A 23436-nucleotide genomic window follows, 5' to 3' on the forward strand; every position below is an offset into this window, starting at 1 on the left:
ACTTCATTTCCTCACCTGTCTTCCACAAGAACCGCTTTCCGCCTCGTGTCAAGGCGGCCCGACTGCCGTGGGGCCCCTTGTAAGACTCCGGGCCCACCACGCCGGGGGATCGGGCCTCGTCGGCCTCTTTGTTGGAGTCGGTGGTTCGGGCATCGCAGCAGGTCAACACTGCGGTCGCCACGAATAGAGCGGCGGCCAGCCGACACCACCGCCAGCGCCGTTCTCCAGTGGTCATCTCGACGCGAGGAATCGCCCGCATATCGATCAAGAGAACACCTCGACCCCTTTCACGACTCAGTCGATGTTCACAAGAGCGGAACACCGATGATTACTGCCCAGCAGGAAGGCTCCGGGAACTGTGGACAGAAGAGAATGGTGCATATTAATGCAATATATTCGTAGTTATCAGCTGCCGCCATTGATTCCATACAATAATAAGCTACATGAGATTCACAAATGAAAGGAAGGCTTCGTAGACTTCCACTGATTTATTTTCACATATCAAACAAAATAAATAAATCAATGGAAGGAAACGAAGCCTTATTTTTAATTGTTAATACCAACTAACTTCCACATAGTTGAGCCTTATGCCATGAACATGTGATTATTTGACAGTATAAAGTACTCCTGGAGAATAGAACGAAAATTTCCATTAATGAACTAACCAACTGATGATGAGAGAGTACATTCCCTCAATGATGATCAAGTTGTCGAATTCGTTTCAAGATTATTCCGTACTTTATGAGTAAATGTGATCGAAAAATACAGTTAAAAATAAAAATAAGATAATAGTTAAATAACAAAATGATAACCACACTAAAAATCACCAAGATTTTTATTATAACCTAGTAATGAAAAATATTCAGAGAACATTACCTTAGTAGTCAAGTACCGTGATAAAATAATAACTAACATATCACAATTTTGGCGTAATAAATGTTTACTAATGGCGAATAAAATATAATTTTACAAATTTCAATCACTAACAGATAAAAAATGATTCCACTACGTTGACATGGGAATCCAATCCAATAATTCATGTTTTTCAATGGTTTGTACTCTAAAACAGAGAATGTTGTGTAATATGCGTGTCACGATTAATCCATAGGATATTTTTGAGTAAAATATCATCAGAAAATAGTTTTTATGTCACAATTAACATAATCGTCGCACTAATAACATGAAATGTCAGTGTTGACGCAAATGCAAAATACTCGGTACCATACATTAATAAAAAATATAAAATATATTAGCATTGTCTTATTTTCAACAAGAATATTGGATTATTATGATAACTACCACTTTATTGTTATTTTTTGGCATAAGTTGTCACATTTTGCAATTTAAATATTGATGTCAATATTCCGAAAGTTTTGTCACGACTTCTCCACAAGTATATTGTGAGCAATATGATGGGAGGTAATCGTTAATTTGTTTCTATGTTCTAAAATAAAATGGGATTACTAGATATTTCACCTCTAAAACTGATCGAGCAATTAAAATCTGAGTGATTATCACATGCTGGATAAAATATAGGGTTTCATGCACTCCAGTGCATTTGTAAACCCATTTCTTCGGGCTGGTTGAATCAAACGCTTTCTCTTGCAAAACAGACACATCTATCATGCCTCCCATTAAACTCACAACAAACACAATAGTTTTCTCTGATACGAAATCGAGTTTAAGAATCGAACTCGTCCACTCCCGATCGCGTTTTCCATCTCTATCGAAGCAATATCTCATGCAACCCCCTGTGAAATGTCAGACGCGACGACAAGTATTGAGTGCACCACTAGCCAGACTCCCTGTTGTTGCGCGATGGACTGGTGCCTCTCTGATGGACAGATAATAGCGAAAAAGAGCGAAGGGGTGACAGAGGGCGATCCTCAGCCAATGAGCGCGACGCTGCACAGTATTGAGGTTGGTTATGAGGCGTGCAGATGACGACCCGCCGCCGCGCGGTTGCCCGTACACATTGATCGCGAAAATCCGCTCTGCAGGGTTCAAAAGAGTTCAAGTGACAGATGGTCATCGAGGCCAACCCGGTAAACAAGCCCATTCTATAAAGCTATTTCAACGAGTTGGATATTTGCTCAATTAATTAAATGAATGGAAATACTCGGAATCGATGAAATGGAATTTTTTATGAACCTCGTATTTTTTTTTTTTTTGAACTCGGAAACCAATCTCTAAATTTTATTGCAGTTTCAGCGAAGGCACGTGTTTAATTGAAATTCACAGAGCATAAGGACATGCGTCACTGAAGTAGAACGCTAATAACTGATTTGAGCTACGTACAAATTTTGAGTATGCTCGAAAAGCAAGCATATATTTTGTGAATGCAGTTTAAAATGCATTCACTTTACAGACATAGATTTTCTCATGCTAAAAAATCAACCATCACATTTAACAACATTTTTGAAATAAGCTCCAAGGATGCAATTTTTCATAGTATAACATCAATCCATGAAACATATCGCAGCAGCCAATTCAGAGGGCTCGTAGCTGATTTTTACGATGAGGTTAATTTTATTTAGTGTTATTTCCTACCGAGTTAAACAGGGAATTAGGTACAGAATGTTTTTAAAGGCTAGTAAGGAAAACACATGACGCTTTGGAATAACAATGGAACTGCAGTTAAAATGACAGGTGGCAAATGCAGAAACCAGCAACTCAAACTGAAACAGCGCCATTTTAAGTATGAAGTGGTCGGTTGTACGAGGTACTAAGAAATGAATTCTTCCGACGTATTTCGACGGCTGGTTAAGGACAGAAAAATCAAGCAATTAGATTAAATATTTGCTGAATATGACAATGAAATTTGAAGAACCAAGCCAGCATCTGGTCCAAAAAATCATTTTTTTTCACTGCAAATACCATATATTGATGTGCATTGCTTCAGAATTCGTTGTGCCATGAGTATTCAATTGAGTATTAGAGGTTGCCACATGAAATCGAGTAGAGGTATTCCGAGAGGTATTCAAGCGAGCATTCGGATCGAACAGTGAATCAGTGAATAAAGCGATCATTCAAAGTGAATAAAGGAGGAAACAAGGAAAAGGAGCACCAGGGAATAGGGTGTTTACTTCATGAAAGAAACGAAAGGTATTGATTGCGATTCGTTACCCACCATTAGTGTATTCATAATATACAAATTATTTGCTTTTAGAAATCCCAGTTTAGACTATTGGTAATGGTCAATTTTAACCTCATTTGAAAAGGGCCAGATTGGCGCCCATGCGATATCACTCCACATGACGTCACAGGACCTAGTTTCTATACGAGTAGATAGGAGTTTTTCTTCGTTTGATAGGGTATTAATAATCCTTATTTAAGCAAAGCGCTGCCTGATAGCAGGGTACCCTGCTACCTGCTAGCAGCCTGCATGGTATCAGCGCTCATAGCCTCGACCCAAGGTCACCTCACTTGCGGCAGCGGGAACCATAACGACGTCACATGGAATTTTCCCAGCATTCATACTTAGCCGTCGCGTTTTCGCGCACTTGAAAATGTTCACTTTTCATTTAATAGCGAAAAATCGATATCGTCATTTAAAAATCTAAAAGTGTGAAATACGTACTCCAGGAGTAATAATCTTTCTATTTAGACAATGAAAAAATAATAGGAAACCACCCTATTGAAGAAATCGATTGAGAAAGGAAGAAAGAGAGGGCTGTTTTTTTTACGCTTATCTTAAGGTTGCGGCACTACGAACAAATTGTTCCTGAAATGTTGATACACTATGGTGGGTGAAGTTCCTTTGCTCTCTCTGCTCTCCCGCTCTCCCCAGAGCCACCGGTGTTGGCGACGGCAAGAGGAGAGGGGCGAGCGATGGCTCTTAGACGGATGTCGAGTCGGCGGACTGAGAGCAGCGAGGCTGAAAGTGTTTGGCGAGGGAAAAGGGGGACTCACCCGCCGTGTGCGGGGTGTCGAAAGGGTGGTTTGGGAGCAGACGCACTACTATAGCATTCGCAGTGCTCCCTAAATTAGACCTCGAGGTGGTGGACATTATGGCTCAAGCCACACGGACGGAGAAGATGCCTTGTAACACTGCGCGAGAGACGATTTATGTCTTGCTTTTGTCCTCCACCCACGTCAGAGTAACAACTAAAACATAGCCAACACGAAAATAGACACAAACATAGCTACCTTCTCAGGTGTCACAAATTCTACGGTAAGTTTTCAGAATTGATATTCCAGGAGAACTAATTCCATGCTATTAACCAATAAAAGATATAAATATGTACCTATTTATGAAAAATAACTTGTAACTTAAATAAATAAAAATTTTTTAATTGACTTAGATAAAATCTCCTCGCTTTATGAAGATTGACGCAGATTCTGTTAAGCATACATGGTCGCCATTCAAGACAATCCACACTACAATTGCGAAGAAGGGTACCGGGCTACATAAAGCAGAGGAAGTCATTCATAGCTCGAAAAATGTTTTGTGTATATGCTACGTGTACCAAAACTGTTGTAATAATCGTAACCAAGTCAAATTTCAAAGGCTCAAGGTGACAATTTAAAATGAAAAATCAATATTATAATACATTTAAATACATGCTGAAATGTAGTGAGCGACCATATTAATCGCTAATAAATACTTCCATGAGATGAACATTGAAGTGAGGCCTGGGAACCAACAATTGACGCCTCCCTTTTCACCACGGAAGTATAATCAAACTATTCAGTTCGCATCAATATCAGGCCAATATACAGCAATTAAGTTACAATGTTTCGTGACACTAAAGAAGCTCAAAAATTGTATTTTTATTTGTTACGGAGCCACCCACTTAATTTCTGGCGATGCATCGACTAATGCGCCATCTATCGTCGAACATTTAGGCTTTGATGAACGGCACAAAGGTAGCAATGTCGGAGAGAATGCAGCATTCACTAGAAAAGCATCTTTCTTCAGCAGCAGCACTAGAAAAACTCTTGGACATTATTCGCCATTAGACCCTTTGTATTTGAGAGTAAATTTTCAATTAAGCTCCATCCTAAACGCTTATACACACAATACCTGATCTTGTCCCAGGAAACTAGCGAGTATTCATGGGCTTAATTCGCGGTCAAGCATCCACGAAATTAGTAATCTGTCATCATTGGTGAATTTCTAGCTCAGTAATATATCTATTTTATTCATTCAAAGGAGATGATGGGGAGAGGCAATATCAATGCAAAGTTACGCAAGGTGATTTTTAATAAGCACACACTGACATGTTTCATGTTTGAAATAAATGTGCAATTCATAAAATTAGGAAATCACGAGAGAACTAGCAGATGGGTAAGAAGTACTAATATGACTTTAAGCGGCGGGCGATACACAGCTTAAGTGTTGAAAATCGAGGATGGGGAGGCGGTTGACACACCCCTTAAAAGTCCATGCCATGGTGGCATGCACGTTCTCATGTATGCTGCGATCGTAGTTTCATTCTCTTTCTAAAGTCTGCATTGCGATGTTGAACCATTTAAATATAAGAATATTTTTGGAGCTTTGCGCGTGTTCCTTATGCATGTCGCAATATTCTTGATTACATCAACTTTCAATTCCATTCAGCAAAAAAAACTTCCATTGTAAAAACAACAAAAAACCCAGATATTTATCGCTAAAGTCCTAGTGTTGTGTAATTCAAGCAAAGGCGGTTTCGACCATTCTATACTTAGCCCTGGAAACCTTATATTGTGAATAAGCTTTACGGTCGCTTCTTGATCACCACAATTTGATGAGTTTCAAATCACACATTCCTGAAAGGAAACCATGGCAATAGAAATGGAAAACAAAACTCTTAATCCGCCATCATGGTACATGTGACGTGAGTACGATGTGTGAGCTTTCTGCTCCCGGGTGCAGCGCTGTTCGGAGTGTTTGCAGGGTCGCACGGAGGAGAGGGATGGGCGCGGAGATAGCCGCTCCCACGCTCCGACGACACCGTGAGCGGCAACAAAAGGGGACACGGGCCGTTGGCTACCCGCTGGACCTCGCTCCGTCCTTTTCAACGACTCGAATCCCTCCCTCGCGATGCCACAATCATACGAAAGGGCACAATAGGGTGGTTTCCTATTATTTTTTTATTGCCTAAATCGGAAGATTATTACTTCTGGAGTACGCATTTCACGCTCTTAGATTTTTAAATGACGATCTATTTTTTGCGATCAAATGAAAAGTGAAAATTTTGAAGCGCGCGAAAACGCGACGGCTAAGTGTGAATGCTGGGAAAACCCCGTGTGACGTCATAATGGTTCCCGCTGTCGCCATGTGAGGTGACCTTGGGTCGACGGTATGTGTGCCGCTGCCGCGCAGGCTACTAGCAAGTAGCAGAGTACCCTTCTGTCAGGTAGCGCTTGGCTTAAAAAAGGATTATTAATACCTTATCAAACGAAGAAAACTTTCCGACCATAGGCAGTTTTAATTGGTGATTATTAAGAGATGTTTCCCTGAGCTCTGTGCCTCATGCATGCATTGGTATTCTCAGACGATGCAAAACTCCTATCTACTCGTATAGAAACTAGGATCCTGTGACGTCACGTGGAGTGGCATCGCATGGGCGCCAATCTGGCCTTTTTCAAATGCGGTTAAAATTGTCCATAGCCATTCGTCTAATCTGGGATTTATAAAATCAAATAATTTGTACATCATGAATACACTAATGGTGGGTAAGGAAATGCAATCAATTTATTTCGTTTTCTTTGATGAAGGAAACTACCCTATTGTGAACTCTCCCGAATATCTCGCGTAACTCCACGGGTGGGATCCGCAGATTTTTCACACTATGCATTTGTCTATCCTCTTAAGTTAATTTTTTTTTAAATGTTATTTTCTCTACTTCCAATTGGATTTAAAAAATATTTGAAAAAAATATATAGGCCAAGCGGAATCTTACTCAGTTTTCGGAGGATGCAACTTTTTATGACTTACGGTATCAATCAACTCCGCTGATTTTCGCAATCTTTGATCAAATATCACAGTTTGCTTTTTGCTAAATGAAAAGTGTTGGTGAAATAATTTATTTGGCTTTAATTAAAGTTGATATAAAAAAGGATGCATCGCATATTACTTTATTGTACCAAACGGAATCACTTTTTAATGCTCCGGACTCACAAAGCAAGGACCCTAGTCAAATGGGGAGCGTGTTATCCAAGTGGGCATGTTGTCGGTGTTCCTGGGTTCGTGTCCCGGATGAAGCATTGAGACAACTCCAAGCAGAACTCCGTTGAGTACGAAATGGCACACGCATTCAATGGAAGCGGCGGCAGCGATACCCAGAATGTGTGAAGGCCGTTTCACACGGGGCACGGAATTGCGCAGGCTGATAGAACTTCATTAATTTCTAAAATTGCGTGGAATTGCGCTAATGCATGAACGAAATTAGATCAGGGGCCATTTTGCCATCTCACGTCCACGCATTCTCGCATGTCTTCTAGCATTTCACCGCTTTACACGACGCAATTTTGACTGCGCCTTCGTGCACACGTCAGATTGTGCAAGTACGTGCCCCGTGTAAAATGGCCTTTCAAGTCACTCACCTGTGCCTTAGTCCGGGGTGAGCTCTGCCTCCACATACCCGTAACAATGTTCTCAGCAGATTGCTGAGAAATATTTATCCCACCGTCAGAGTTTGTGGCAATAATTCCACCGCATTAATAAAAAACTCTACCACAATTCAAGACGGAGTTGCAACATGTTGAGATGTTCATTAAAAAAAGGCAGAACTTCATAATAATATGAGGCCAAATAATAACATGATTTTTCCATTGCGAGAAGTCGAGTGCAGCGGATTCAAACGGAAGCCGAGCCCGATATTTCCTGTCCAGTAACCGAAAGACATATCCATATCATCAGCACTATTCAATCTATTGCACTTCACCTTCTCTGATTATAACAGCAATATTTGATATTGATGTTGAAATAAAAACTCACGTGTGTTCCCCTCTCAATGCATACATGATAAATCCAAAGATGAAATCATGTTACAGTAAGCATCGACGCACAAAAGCAGTTCCTTTGAATATTAGCTATTGATTTCATATTGTAGCCGAAGGCCTTTGCGCAAAAAAAGCTCCCAAAGAATGACAAGAGGTGGAAAGGATGCGCGTTCGCACTTTCACGTGCATTGGCCCGAAAATAACGCTTGAAACTGCAATACGTAATAAGAGTTGGTGCGGAATTTCAATATGCCAGCCGAGGGTTAATTTCAACTCGCACGCTCCGCGCGCTCGTTAAGGGGCTCCGCCCCTTAAAAACCCCGGTTCCGGCTTCGCCGTCTACATTTCTGGTCGCTCGGAGACTTTTAAAGTTCGAATAATCTCACCTCAGCTAGGGGCCGGCTTCGCCGGCCAGGGGGTAGGGAGGCGCCCCACTCATTCCTCGAAACGGCTTCGCCGTTCATCGCAGGAGGGCGGCTTTGCCGCCCAGGGGTTGAGTGTGAGTTGAGATGGGTGGAGTCTACAGCGGCTCTGCCGCTTGAACATCGGGGCGGCTTCGCCGCCCGAGGGTTACTGAAGCTCCCCCTCGCCTACGCCAGTTACTCCTCGGAACGGCTTCGCCGTTCCTCGTTGTGGGGCGGCTTCGCCGCCTTGGGGTCGAGGAGCCCCCCCGCGGCTGCTCCGCTTAGTCCTCATTAATGCTCTTCTCCACCGAGAGGGGTGCCCAGGGGGATTCGGGGGTTTTAATGTGTTATGCATGCGGTCACTAATCGTCCACAGTGATCACGTAGCGTTGATTGTAAAGGGCAGTGCAATGCGGAGTAATAGTGGCGACAAGTACCCATAAAAGAAGACTTAATGGCAAGTTTTTCATTTTTTTGCGGGGGGTTCCAACGGAATACCGGGGGTGTTTACTTGTGTTAAACCAGTGGACACAAATCGTTCTCATAAATTCCGTGCCGATAAGTCCTAGGGGTCCGGAACAGTGGCGGAATTCTGACGATTCTTTTACCCGGAGAGGCCATTTATTACAAAAATTTTCTGGGAGGTTTCACGGGGATATCGGGGGTTTTAATAAGTAGTAGAGGCACCGGCTAAATTGTGACGAAAACTACTCGGAAAAGCGACTTTAAAATATTTTTATTTTTTTTTTCGGCGAGGTTCCAGGAGTTGATCGGGGGTTTTCTGGTATATTTTCCCGTATGGTTTACGGTGGCCCGCCCTCAACAAATATTCCAGATCTAGAGCTCAGAGGGGACGGGTAGTGCGGCGTAATGTTTGCGAGAAGTTCCCAAACAGGAGACTTAATGGCACATTTTACATTTGGGGGGGATTTCAGGGGGATACCGGGGGTTTATATGTGTGGCGGTCACCATCCGTTAACTTAAATTCCGTAGGGATGAGTCGTTGGGGTAAGTACCAGCGGTGGAATAGTCACGGAAAGTACCGAAAAAGTAGACTTATTGGCAAAACTTTATTTTTTGGGGGCTGTATGTGGGTTTACCGGGGGTTTATAGGTTTTATGACTACCAGGGGTCATCAATTGTCCACATCAATTCCGTTGCGATGAGTGGTAAGGCTTGAAAAAGCGGCGGAATTGTGATGAAAAGTACCCGAAAAGGCTACTTATATGCAAATTTCAATTTTTTAGGGGGTTTCAGGGGGTTTAAGGATGACTTTATCATATGGTCACATGCATTTATTAACATATCTAAGAGAAGTTGCCCCTATGACATCCATATTTCGATAGTAGTACAATAAAAAGTAAACTTCTCCCCGGAAAAAATTAGTAGTGTCCGCCATTTTTATTTTGTCGCTGTTATATCGACTGAAACATTTATTAAATTCTTACATTTTCGGAAACCTGATGCATAGATGTATGTAATTGTGGAGTTTAAAAGACATCGGTCGGGAAAACATTGAAGAAATCTTGTGTCAATCTTTTGAAAATTGTAATTTTCGGTGATTTTGGGAACGTTTTTATTTTTTTCTGGAAAACCATGGACGACGAAAGAAAATTGTTACCTACATATCGTAGACGATGTTATAAGCATATATAATAATCATTTTCAGTATCCTACAAGAGCTATTACGACGAGGGGAGAGGGAGTTATGAAATTTGTTTCGAAAAAAACATTTTCGGACGCCATTTGTGCGGCAATTTATTTTAAAATTATCTAAGACCTTTACATATTTACGTGACTACATTCATTAGCTTTCAATACGTACATGAACTATCCGCGTGGCACACACCGTTCACGCGCAGTAAAATAAAAACCGAAATACCGTCCCCGGGAAAGGCGCGATTTCGGCCATTTTGTAGTCCTAGCCACGACACGTGGCGGAAACGTCCGGTTTTCGGATTTTTCCTCCGGAGGTTTTCTGGTATATTTTCCCGTATGGTTTACGTTGGCCCGCCCTCATCAAATATTCCGGATCTAGAGCTCAGAGGGTACGGGTAGTGCGGCGTATTGTTTGCGAGAAGTTCCCAAATAGGAGAGACATAATGGCACATTTCACACTTACGGGGATTTCAGGGGGATACCGGGGGTTTATATGCGTGTACTCCTGGCGGTTACCAACCGTTCACATAAATTCCGTGGGGATGAGTCGTTGGGGGCGATTGTTTAGTCACGAAAAGTACCAAAAAAGTAGACTTTTATGAAATTTTTTATTTATTGGGGGGTGTATGTGGGTTAACAGGGGGTTTATAGGTTTGTACTGCCCGGGGTCATCAATCGTCCACATTAATTCCGTAGCGATGAGTGGTAAGGCTTAGAAAAGCGGCGGAATTGTGACGTGAAGTACCCTAAAAAGCTACTTATGTGCAAATTTTTATTTTTAAGGGGGTTTCGGGGGGTTTAAAGATGACGAAATTATATGGTCACATTCATTTACTGTCATATCTAACAGAAGTGTGCCCTATGACATCCATATTTCGAGAGTAATACAATACAAAGCAAACCAGTCCCCGAAAAAAGTGAGTAGTGCCCGCCATTTTTATTTTTTCGCGGTTAAATCCATTGAATCATTTATTAAAAGTTCATGTTTTCTGAAAGACAATGCATAACAGCATGTAAGTACAAAGTTTGAAAGAAATCGGTCAGGTTAAAATTGACAAAATCTTGTGTTAATCTTTTGGAAATCGTAATTTTCGGTGATTTTCGTAATATTTTAATTTTTTTCTGAGTAACCAAGGACGACGAAAGAAAATTGTTACCAACATTTCGTAGAGGATGTTATAAGCATATATAATAATCATTTTCGTTATCCTACACCTTAAATTAAGTCGAAGGGAGCGGAAGTTATGAAATTTTATTCGAAAAACGAATTTGTGGACGCCATTTTTGCTGCAATTTTCTTAAAATGAAATTAACAACATTACGTGGTTACGTGCCCACGTTTATCAGCTTTCAGGAAATGCATTAGCAATCCGTGTGGCACACACCATTCGCGCGCAGTAAAATAAAAACCGAGAGACGGTCCCCGGAAAAGGCGCGATTTCGGCCATTTTGTCGTCCTAGCGACGACACGTGGCGGAAACTTCCGGTTTTCGGATTTTTCCTCCGAATCATTTCGGATTCCCCGCACGCGTGCCAAATTTCAGCTCTCCAGCACTTCTAGAAGTGGTCGGGAATTTGTATCCATCAGTCAGTCAGTTACCCGAAGCGCTGTATATAATGGAGACTCGCACGCTCCGCGCGCTCGTTAAGGGGCTCCGCCCCTTAAAAACCCCGGTTCCGGCTTCGCCGTCTACATTTCTGGTCGCTCGGAGACTTTTAAAGTTCGAATAATCTCACCTCAGCTAGGGGCCGGCTTCGCCGGCCAGGGGGTAGGGAGGCGCCCCACTCATTCCTCGAAACGGCTTCGCCGTTCATCGCAGGAGGGCGGCTTTGCCGCCCAGGGGTTGAGTGTGAGTTGAGATGGGTGGAGTCTACAGCGGCTCTGCCGCTTGAACATCGGGGCGGCTTCGCCGCCCGAGGGTTACTGAAGCTCCCCCTCGCCTACGCCAGTTACTCCTCGGAACGGCTTCGCCGTTCCTCGTTGTGGGGCGGCTTCGCCGCCTTGGGGTCGAGGAGCCCCCCCGCGGCTGCTCCGCTTAGTCCTCATTAATGCTCTTCTCCACCGAGAGGGGTGCCCAGGGGGATTCGGGGGTTTTAATGTGTTATGCATGCGGTCACTAATCGTCCACAGTGATCACGTAGCGTTGATTGTAAAGGGCAGTGCAATGCGGAGTAATAGTGGCGACAAGTACCCATAAAAGAAGACTTAATGGCAAGTTTTTCATTTTTTTGCGGGGGGTTCCAACGGAATACCGGGGGTGTTTACTTGTGTTAAACCAGTGGACACAAATCGTTCTCATAAATTCCGTGCCGATAAGTCCTAGGGGTCCGGAACAGTGGCGGAATTCTGACGATTCTTTTACCCGGAGAGGCCATTTATTACAAAAATTTTCTGGGAGGTTTCACGGGGATATCGGGGGTTTTAATAAGTAGTAGAGGCACCGGCTAAATTGTGACGAAAACTACTCGGAAAAGCGACTTTAAAATATTTTTATTTTTTTTTTCGGCGAGGTTCCAGGAGTTGATCGGGGGTTTTCTGGTATATTTTCCCGTATGGTTTACGGTGGCCCGCCCTCAACAAATATTCCAGATCTAGAGCTCAGAGGGGACGGGTAGTGCGGCGTAATGTTTGCGAGAAGTTCCCAAACAGGAGACTTAATGGCACATTTTACATTTGGGGGGGATTTCAGGGGGATACCGGGGGTTTATATGTGTGGCGGTCACCATCCGTTAACTTAAATTCCGTAGGGATGAGTCGTTGGGGTAAGTACCAGCGGTGGAATAGTCACGGAAAGTACCGAAAAAGTAGACTTATTGGCAAAACTTTATTTTTTGGGGGCTGTATGTGGGTTTACCGGGGGTTTATAGGTTTTATGACTACCAGGGGTCATCAATTGTCCACATCAATTCCGTTGCGATGAGTGGTAAGGCTTGAAAAAGCGGCGGAATTGTGATGAAAAGTACCCGAAAAGGCTACTTATATGCAAATTTCAATTTTTTAGGGGGTTTCAGGGGGTTTAAGGATGACTTTATCATATGGTCACATGCATTTATTAACATATCTAAGAGAAGTTGCCCCTATGACATCCATATTTCGATAGTAGTACAATAAAAAGTAAACTTCTCCCCGGAAAAAATTAGTAGTGTCCGCCATTTTTATTTTGTCGCTGTTATATCGACTGAAACATTTATTAAATTCTTACATTTTCGGAAACCTGATGCATAGATGTATGTAATTGTGGAGTTTAAAAGACATCGGTCGGGAAAACATTGAAGAAATCTTGTGTCAATCTTTTGAAAATTGTAATTTTCGGTGATTTTGGGAACGTTTTTATTTTTTTCTGGAAAACCATGGACGACGAAAGAAAATTGTTACCTACATATCGTAGACGATGTTATAAGCATATATAATAATCATTTTCAGTATCCTACAAGAGCTATTACGACGAGGGGAGAGGGAGTTATGAAATTTGTTTCGAAAAAAACATTTTCGGACGCCATTTGTGCGGCAATTTATTTTAAAATTATCTAAGACCTTTACATATTTACGTGACTACATTCATTAGCTTTCAATACGTACATGAACTATCCGCGTGGCACACACCGTTCACGCGCAGTAAAATAAAAACCGAAATACCGTCCCCGGGAAAGGCGCGATTTCGGCCATTTTGTAGTCCTAGCCACGACACGTGGCGGAAACGTCCGGTTTTCGGATTTTTCCTCCGGAGGTTTTCTGGTATATTTTCCCGTATGGTTTACGTTGGCCCGCCCTCATCAAATATTCCGGATCTAGAGCTCAGAGGGTACGGGTAGTGCGGCGTATTGTTTGCGAGAAGTTCCCAAATAGGAGAGACATAATGGCACATTTCACACTTACGGGGATTTCAGGGGGATACCGGGGGTTTATATGCGTGTACTCCTGGCGGTTACCAACCGTTCACATAAATTCCGTGGGGATGAGTCGTTGGGGGCGATTGTTTAGTCACGAAAAGTACCAAAAAAGTAGACTTTTATGAAATTTTTTATTTATTGGGGGGTGTATGTGGGTTAACAGGGGGTTTATAGGTTTGTACTGCCCGGGGTCATCAATCGTCCACATTAATTCCGTAGCGATGAGTGGTAAGGCTTAGAAAAGCGGCGGAATTGTGACGTGAAGTACCCTAAAAAGCTACTTATGTGCAAATTTTTATTTTTAAGGGGGTTTCGGGGGGTTTAAAGATGACGAAATTATATGGTCACATTCATTTACTGTCATATCTAACAGAAGTGTGCCCTATGACATCCATATTTCGAGAGTAATACAATACAAAGCAAACCAGTCCCCGAAAAAAGTGAGTAGTGCCCGCCATTTTTATTTTTTCGCGGTTAAATCCATTGAATCATTTATTAAAAGTTCATGTTTTCTGAAAGACAATGCATAACAGCATGTAAGTACAAAGTTTGAAAGAAATCGGTCAGGTTAAAATTGACAAAATCTTGTGTTAATCTTTTGGAAATCGTAATTTTCGGTGATTTTCGTAATATTTTAATTTTTTTCTGAGTAACCAAGGACGACGAAAGAAAATTGTTACCAACATTTCGTAGAGGATGTTATAAGCATATATAATAATCATTTTCGTTATCCTACACCTTAAATTAAGTCGAAGGGAGCGGAAGTTATGAAATTTTATTCGAAAAACGAATTTGTGGACGCCATTTTTGCTGCAATTTTCTTAAAATGAAATTAACAACATTACGTGGTTACGTGCCCACGTTTATCAGCTTTCAGGAAATGCATTAGCAATCCGTGTGGCACACACCATTCGCGCGCAGTAAAATAAAAACCGAGAGACGGTCCCCGGAAAAGGCGCGATTTCGGCCATTTTGTCGTCCTAGCGACGACACGTGGCGGAAACTTCCGGTTTTCGGATTTTTCCTCCGAATCATTTCGGATTCCCCGCACGCGTGCCAAATTTCAGCTCTCCAGCACTTCTAGAAGTGGTCGGGAATTTGTATCCATCAGTCAGTCAGTTACCCGAAGCGCTGTATATAATGGAGATTCGGATTCTAAAACTGTGTACCTACTCTTTGCTAATTTGTAAACAAGAGACCCCTAGGGAGAGCGTTTGAAGCGAATTTTATTCTCAACTGGACCGTTCAATCGTTACATAGTTTCCTTCAACCAAATATGCTCGATATTCTGCAGTTTAGCACACGGCTAATCTATTTGTCCGTTCGCTGCAAACGGAATGCTTAATTAACAAGATTTATTTAACGTCAGGCCCTTGGTGCGCCGTTCGGCGTGGAATTTGAAATAAATAGGAGCTGAGTAAGAGGACGCGCATATCGGAATTAACGCTCTTTGGCTGAAAATAGGACTGACGCGAATTGCGGTCCAATGGCATTACATCCAATGGTAGATCTTTCCATTTGGTAGAAGCACAATGGCAGTTGAGTAAATATCATTTTCACAAACATTTAGTAGTAAAGAAATGAAATATGCAGGATTAACTTATTTTTACCCTCAATTTTAAGACGATTAACCAACGTATCAATAAAGAACTTAATCCCAGGAGGGCCATTGAATTGATGCATTTCAAATGGCGTTCTATACTTCATTAAATGGGGATTAATTAAAACCCAGAGATGTGATTGATGATCACAGATGCCAAACGATCTTGATTAAACATACAACCACTACCACGGATTCATTGAAGCGTTTTCTACCTATAAATGAAGTTATCTGGCTATATGAGTTCATATTGCTCAAATATAATCCCTTTTTTTCTCCGAAAAAATGATAGGCTGACAAAGTATGCTCTAATTGCCCACGGTAATGGCTTAAAATTGTCATTATTCTAAAACTATTTTTCTAATCGTAATGCTATGGAAGTGGCTGAATGATGGAGAAAGCCATACGAAAAAGTTTCAATTGACCTATTATCCATAAACTAAGAAATATGAGTAAACAGGCGATTGAATGGATCTTCCAGCGAAAATTATAAACGAATCACCAAAGTAATAATATTGAAAGAAAAAATACCTTTGAATGGAACTTAAAATAAATACATTTCAAGGAAAGATAAAAAATCCAAAAAAGTTAAGATTAAATATGTTATTATTATTACCTATTATGAGGGCCGTTCAATAAGTATTTAAAGAGGTAAAAAAAACTGTTTTGGCTTACTTATTTTCATATTATTCAACTTTATCTCCTTTCAGCTCTGTAAATTTTAGTGGCATTTTTCTAAGCATTTAAGCCACCCAAAATGTAAAATTTTGAGATCTCCTCAATATAGGCATTTTTTTTGGGCGCTGGCCTACTTCTTAGACGTAAAAGTTTGTTTGCAAAGCTATTTATTCGATTTGAGAAAAGATACAAAGTCACTGGGGGTGAAATCTTGCAAATACGGAGTATTTAACAGCAATTGGAACTTCAACTTCGTAATTTAGTCCAATACCTCTGCATAGGTGTGCAACCATGCATTGTCTTGCTGACTTTTTCAAATGAGGGTACTTTTCTTGATTTCTACCCACAACCAGTCCAATAACGATGCATAATACTCACTTGCTTTCGTCCTTTCTAAGTACCAATCAATGTAGATTATTTCGCATGCATCCCAGAATATCGTTGCCATGACCTGACCGGCCCATTTAACCGTCTTCACATGTCTAGGAGCCTGTTCATCTTCAGAATTCCATTACGGCTGTTTTTGCCTCTCTAGAGTAGGAACGAATCTATATTTCATCAACAGTTATGTGTTGATGTGTTAAGTCCTCAGGATTGCGACGGAAGCGCCGAAACAGCCGCGAGATTGACCGCACGATTTCTTTTATTCTCCATGGCAAGCCATATTGCCGAGATTGTTCTCACGCCCACTTTTTCGTGCAAACTTGAATAAATTGTGCACTGCAATATGCCTGTGGCCTCAACTATATCGCGCACTATGATTTGTCTATAATTCAAAACTATATCTTGGATTTTGTCAATCAGGGTTCCCAATCCAATGAAATTATAAAATTCACGGTTTTTTCCAGGTTTTCGCGGTCTAAGTATCGTCAAATGAATATCATCGTCTGTTGACAAGCCATTTTAGAAAGAAATATTGATGACGTAACAATCACCGCCCGCACGTTAACTAAAAATTTATCAATGGCGACAGGCGCCGTGAATTCAAACGTAGCAACGAAAGTGGTATTTCTCATAACGTCACCTATCGATATCAAAATTTAGGTGAAGCTTCAGGTTGTGAGTGGAAATTTCTATCCAGTAATGGCAACTTCTATCCCGGCACGTTAAACGCCTTGGCTTTTGCTACACTGCACTGTCTCCATACACAGCCTTCTAATTTCCCATTTAAGGAAGAAACACAAATAGTTTGAATAGAATTAATAGATTTGAAAATTTGGAAACTCTTCAGTAATTTTATTAGCCAAGTAAGAAGGTGAATTTTGAAAAGAAAGTGGTTGAGACAAATGACGTAATTTTAACGTTTTGCTTGCACTAATGTTAATGTTATAATTAATTTCACGACTTTCAAGTAGAGCGATGCGTTAGTCAGGATAAAAGGTAAGGAGTAAGTTTTGTGAAAAATGTTGCATAGATTATAAATTATGTTTCCATGGTAGCCGCATGCCGAGAGAATTTCTCGAAGATAATTAAAAGCCAAAGTAAGGGAACCAAAGAATTAAACTGGTCACGCAGCTGGAACTGGGTAGCTGAGTGAATTGTGAAACATGTCGACTCTGTTAAAATAAAGTTTCTACTAAAGAGTTTAAAGATATCAAATGCAACTATGAATTTTTCCGAGTTAGCAGAGTTTTTATACATGACTAAATGATTTAAAAATGTGCATTCACCTCATCTAAAGACAATATTTTTCCCTTTAAAATGAAAAGAAAAAAATAGAAAAAATACCGATTTGCAAATATCAATAAGCGAACGGAAAAACTGCTTTTATTTCGTCATCGACAGAAACATTTCACCACTAGCCGAAACACATTAAAATTACCTCTTTGCTGTCTTAAATAATTTCCTTTAACGTTTGTCGATATTCAATCGGTTTCAATGAAATCATTCGCACTGCAATGAGTGACTCTCAAAGAACATTGGGTGGACCAGTGCACACTGGATCACTAAACAAAATACTTACTAGGTACCTCGCATGAAATAGCAAAAGGGCAGAGTAGTTACTTCTCAGTAGCCAAAGTCACAAAAATCGCAGGCATCGATGGTTGGAAATTAGGTCAAAAATTCAAAGTTGTTTCACGGAAAGATATCACTGCAAATTAAATTCTACTGCCGTTATCCCTTGCTGCAAGATTACTACCCATTTTAACTACGAATCTCTTTGCATTCCCTTGAGTTCGTCTGGTATTCTGGTATCCAGTGGAAACAGTATTATTTAAAAAGTCTTTCATGTAAAAAGAAAATATTTTTTCAAATTCTTTTGGTGCTACCCCGTCAGTCAGACAAGCCGATATTCTCTCAAAAATACGTCGTCAGGTATATCAAACAACAGTCGATGAGCTCTGAAAAGGTCTTCTTTTTGTTATTTCAATGTTTTATTCCAATCGGATAACGGACACTAAAAAAAGGTCGACACTTTCTCACAGCCTCAACTAACGCCTATACAAGGAAAAAATTAAAAAAAATATAGGATCAAAAAAATTTACCATGTATTTTACTTAATTTGTTTTTTTTACCACTTAAACCTTCCCTAGCATTCTTGTTTCAATTTTCGCGAAGCTTGCCTCGACCATCTGCCCTTTCCTCTTGAACGACAGCGCCCTTACAGAATGGGGCAGGGGGGGGAAAATCGCGTGAATCTCTCACGCATGCTTAAGAACTCCTGAGTTGTCACAGAGATTATTCAGGTCTAACAAGTACATTATGTATGTAAAAGCGAATCCTCAGCCATCTACAAGGCAAAAAGGATACATTTTCATATATTTTTAAGCTTTGGAGAGTGCGTGTGATCCCAGTTCGTGTGATCTCTTCCATTCGGGTTTTCATTTGAGCAGTCTGTTATTATAGGCGTACCTATTGCATAGTTTATTAGAACATAAATAAAAGCCTATGTATTAAGAGCATATCTTATCCAATTCCAGAGTAAATTGTAGATTATAAATTTAACGACTTTCATGTTACATTTTGCGAGAATTTTCATGAGAATCCCAATCGATTATACCATCGAATACCGTAAAAATGATACTAAATTTAGCAATATTGCCCGCTCTGACTCACCTAGTGTCTCAAACCTATGGATAATTTGGATATTTGAGGGTAAAATTCACAGCTGACAAAGCCTTAGAGCTGCCCATCTCGAACTTCGAGGATTTTTGCTTGGAGGCGCACTAAGGCCTCAACCTTCTGTCGGAAGCCAACCATTTTTCTCACTAGACTAACACGATATCCTATATTTATGAAATCCTAATGGCAGATATTGCCATGTAAGAAACTAAGTGGACGTGTAAACCTTTTTTTAGAAATGCCTCTCGCAAATTATTGAATCTGCACCGTTACGATAGAGCTTAGATACCTAGGAAGAAAAAACTGCTTACGTTGACTTCAAAATGAATCTAAAGTGTACTACTTTGAAATACGGAATATTAGTTGTCGGTTTTGACTCGATGTGAAATTCACTGTCCTCAATGAGAGGGATAGTGGGAAAAAAGGTCGACCCGAGAAATTGCGTGTCCATAATTTCCCCATGCTAATGACGAAAAACTAATTCGGAGAACATTGCATGCAGAGAAAACTTGGAAAAGAGTGTGTATATGAGACAACAAAGAGTTCCAGGGAGCGATTAAAAGTGCATTATGGATGATATCTAAGAGACATCCAAGGAAAATTACAGGAAAAAGTACTTTGCAGGTGCATGTATTACGCTTTCATGAGAAGTATGTTTACGCAGACGACAAAATAATCATAGGAAGATACACAAATAATTACTTACCAGATGGGAGGTTTTGTCGAAATATGTCGAGAAAATCTTGCATTCGAAATGAGAACTCGGGAAGTATTAAAAAGAAATTAGGAAATTACGTAACAGTTCTTCCTTTGCTAGAGTTAAATGTTTACTACTCGACATACAGTTTTTTATCAGAGGAACACCTATAATTATTGAATTGCATCTAAAGTTTATCAAGCACATTAGTTATAATATTCAATAGAGAAATGAGAAAAATGAATATCGTTTAAGGCTCCGCGCTCTCTTCATCAAGAAAATAATGCTAATTACTATGCAGTCTCTTGTCCAGAAATATGCGATTGCCCGCATGTTACGAATAATCAATCGTATATTTCGTATATTTTGAATGAAAGATTACAATCTTGGAAATCTTAGGCTTTTTTTGTACTTATCAACATGATTGTTGAGACCAATACATTTTAGCGTAGAGTTTATCGAGTTCATAAGCCGGAATCGTAGAACTATGACGGCATAATAGTCCAGAGAACGCGAATATCCCAAAACCGAAGGCCATCCAAAGACCCAAAAATGAACTTTCTGTCCAAACAATGCCATTTTAATGGGCAACTTCTCCGATACGAGATTTGTAAGATGGAAATAGAACTATTATGCAATTATTTCTAATGTAATGTGGCATGTAATTTTCGCATTTTAAGTAAAGTTTTACTAAGAAACGATTACCTATAGTTTCGAAAGTGAAATTTTGATCTGTTGGAAAAAGGTTCCGTACGGTTTTCCCAACGTATTCCTTCGCTAAAACACCTAATTTACGTTATTAACAAAGTTCAGGTTTTAAAATGAAAGTTCGATACCAGGAAAATGTTTCCAAAATGCGATGGTTAAACTTGTAAAATGAAAGTAACCTGAAAATCTCATTCTGCTTATCACGTACCTAGAGCGTGCAAGTAACTAAGAAAAAAGAGTTTAGGAGTTTAAAACATGCATCTGTTTTTCCGGGAAAACATTGATATCGTGTTCAATATTAATCAGGCATCGTTTGTGAGCACAACAAAAATATATTAAAAAAACCTTATAAAAAACAAAGTATAACTTAGGCATTATTTCTTGAATAGCCGAGCATAATTAAATAATTTGAGTGCTCGCAAAATTTTAATTTTCTTTAAACGTTCGGTGGTCAAATTCGTAATCAGCGACATCCAAAACTTAACAATACCCTACTTTGGTTTCAGTAGGTTACCATGCCGCACTTTTCAGAAATATGGACCACCGTGATGCGCCAAGATAGCTTCAAATCTCTCCTTCCAGCTCCACTTCCGGTTTTGAAATGCGTCCAATCCAGATGCTTCCTCAAGTCAGGGAAGGCATGTTGGCCACTGATGCTGTGTGACTGCGCCACAGGACTGTTGTGTGGCTGTAGGTATTCCATCCAAATTTGCTGTTGAGATCGACAGTTATCCTGTAGTCTTACGTACGCAATCTCGAGAGCACAAGGCTCAACACACCCAAAATGGTCTCTCAACATTTTGGAAATACACTTCTTGCTAGCATCAAGAGTCATCTCTCACAGAACTTGAAACATCAAAATTCGATATTTCAGAATTGTATCTTCAACTTCTGCAATCGTTTTCTCGAAACTGAAGGCCATCCAGAACGTTCCTTGCCATGGAAATCTGTGATCTGTGTTTCAATTCATAGCAACATTTTCGCTCGTCCTGTGCGTTCAAGCTACTTTGACTTCATAAAGTTGGGGATGAATATCCGCTGGCGGAGAGTTTTTTTGCTCATAACCATAGAGCGTAATTTTTCAAAGGAAGCTAGAGAGAACTTCATCGGTAGCGGCTGCCAAGTCTACACTGATTGTTGCACACGGTTCACTTGGACGAGAAACCCAGGTATGTACAAGGTAATGTCGCTTAAAAGGCGTTCCTCGCGACTGCAGCTCCTCGGGAAACTGGGGCATTTTTACGGGCATTTTTACGGGCATCCTTCACATACTGCAATGTTATAAAATCGGTAAACTTTTACATACATATTTGCCTATGCTGTAACAGCTTGGGTAATTTTTATTTTGAAGTTGTGCTTTTGGTGAAAGGTATCCTTCAATACCATGGACAATAAACGCGAGCAATGAAAGAAATCATTAATACGCTTTGGTGCAATTACCCCGGAAGTTCTGTGTAATATCGAAATAAGTACTTCATTAAAATTTTAAATTTATACGTAAATACTTCAGGCTCAGATTATTAATTATTCATTAGTCAAATCAATTTTGTAATAAAAGTTTTTTTCGTCAATACTTGTCTTCATTGAATACCAGCAGGTACAGCTCAACCCCACGTTAAGAATGCAACGATCCTTTAAAATCTACACAAAAATAAAAACATCTAAGGGGGCAATTAGTGCACACAGTTGAGATCAAGGATTACCAAAGACCAACCTTTTGAGAAAAACGCCTTTCAAGTACATCCGCTATTCAGACTTTGAGAATAAAAAAGGTCATTTCTAGAACACGAGCGCGAATCTTTCAATGGAGCACCTCCTCTTTGGGTGACTGAAACTAAAAAAAAAAGACTCGGGCGAGAAAGAGGAATTAATTTGCGCGCGATCCGAGGGAGGGCGGATAACGCGCAGAATATGGAGCGGAGTGGCGGGGGGGAGGGAGGGTTGGTGTTCCAGGCGCGGCATTGTTCGGCAGGCAATGGGAAATTCCGAATGGAGAAAAGAGGATTTGCAGGAAAGGCGGATTCGATGGCGGCGGTAATTAGATGAGCTTCAATTCCCCTGGGAGGGTGGAGGCAAACCCTTCCGATCGAGTCGACTTCGAAGGCCTTGGCCGGAGCCAACCAACATGGCTGGCACGAACGAATGAAATAAAGGTCTCTCTCCACCCTCAACCGGCAGTAGGATGGGTCCATTTCAGAGTGTAAATCAAGGACTTTCTCGTCATGAGTATATTTCCGAAGACTAAGAAGAAACGAAGATCACATTTAATCATTTGAATAACCAATAACTCGGGCACCACCGCTTTGCCAGTTACGGTGTGCTCAGATACACAGGTGTAGGAGAGACAGATTTATTATATTAATGAAATAATTCATGATATTCAAAATGTATTGACTTAATTTTACTATCCCTAATGTATAATTGGTAGGGTAACCTATTCTCTCAGCTAATTTTCTTCGTAAAGATGAATTAAATGAATATATAATATCTAATTTAAATTTTACCCAGATAAATGAGAGCATAATTAAGTAATTAATAATGACTAAGTTTTTCTAAACTTTTCCAGACGCAAATGTGAGAATACCAATAGAGGGGAATCAAAAATCGGAGCGTGGATTTGGCACTGCAATAAAAAACATAGACGTCTTACACCCATGCCCCAATTAGCCGAGTGCCAAAGCTAATGGAGAGAATTATGTGTCAGCATCGTTTAGACTACACACTCCTTGTGATTTCAAGCAATCAAAATATATGCATTTTAATTTTTAATACATATATATTTACTGAAATATTGAAGCAGTATTTCT

At 40.4% G+C, this 23436-nt stretch overlaps 1 protein-coding gene across 1 annotated transcript in view; it reads right to left on the bottom strand.

Moving 5' to 3' along the window:
* Window positions 1-23436, bottom strand: part of LOC124165207 (thrombospondin type-1 domain-containing protein 7A-like) — a 1035737-nt gene that overhangs the window by 316420 nt on the left and 695881 nt on the right. Inside the window, exon 6 of the mRNA XM_046542486.1 lies at window positions 16-356. Within this exon, the coding sequence (XP_046398442.1) occupies window positions 16-259 (244 nt within the window). The 5' untranslated portion in view covers window positions 260-356. The remainder of the gene's footprint in view (window positions 1-15; window positions 357-23436) is intronic.

Source organism: Ischnura elegans, chromosome 9, assembly GCF_921293095.1.
Source record: "Ischnura elegans chromosome 9, ioIscEleg1.1, whole genome shotgun sequence".
Lineage (NCBI taxonomy): Eukaryota > Metazoa > Arthropoda > Insecta > Odonata > Coenagrionidae > Ischnura > Ischnura elegans.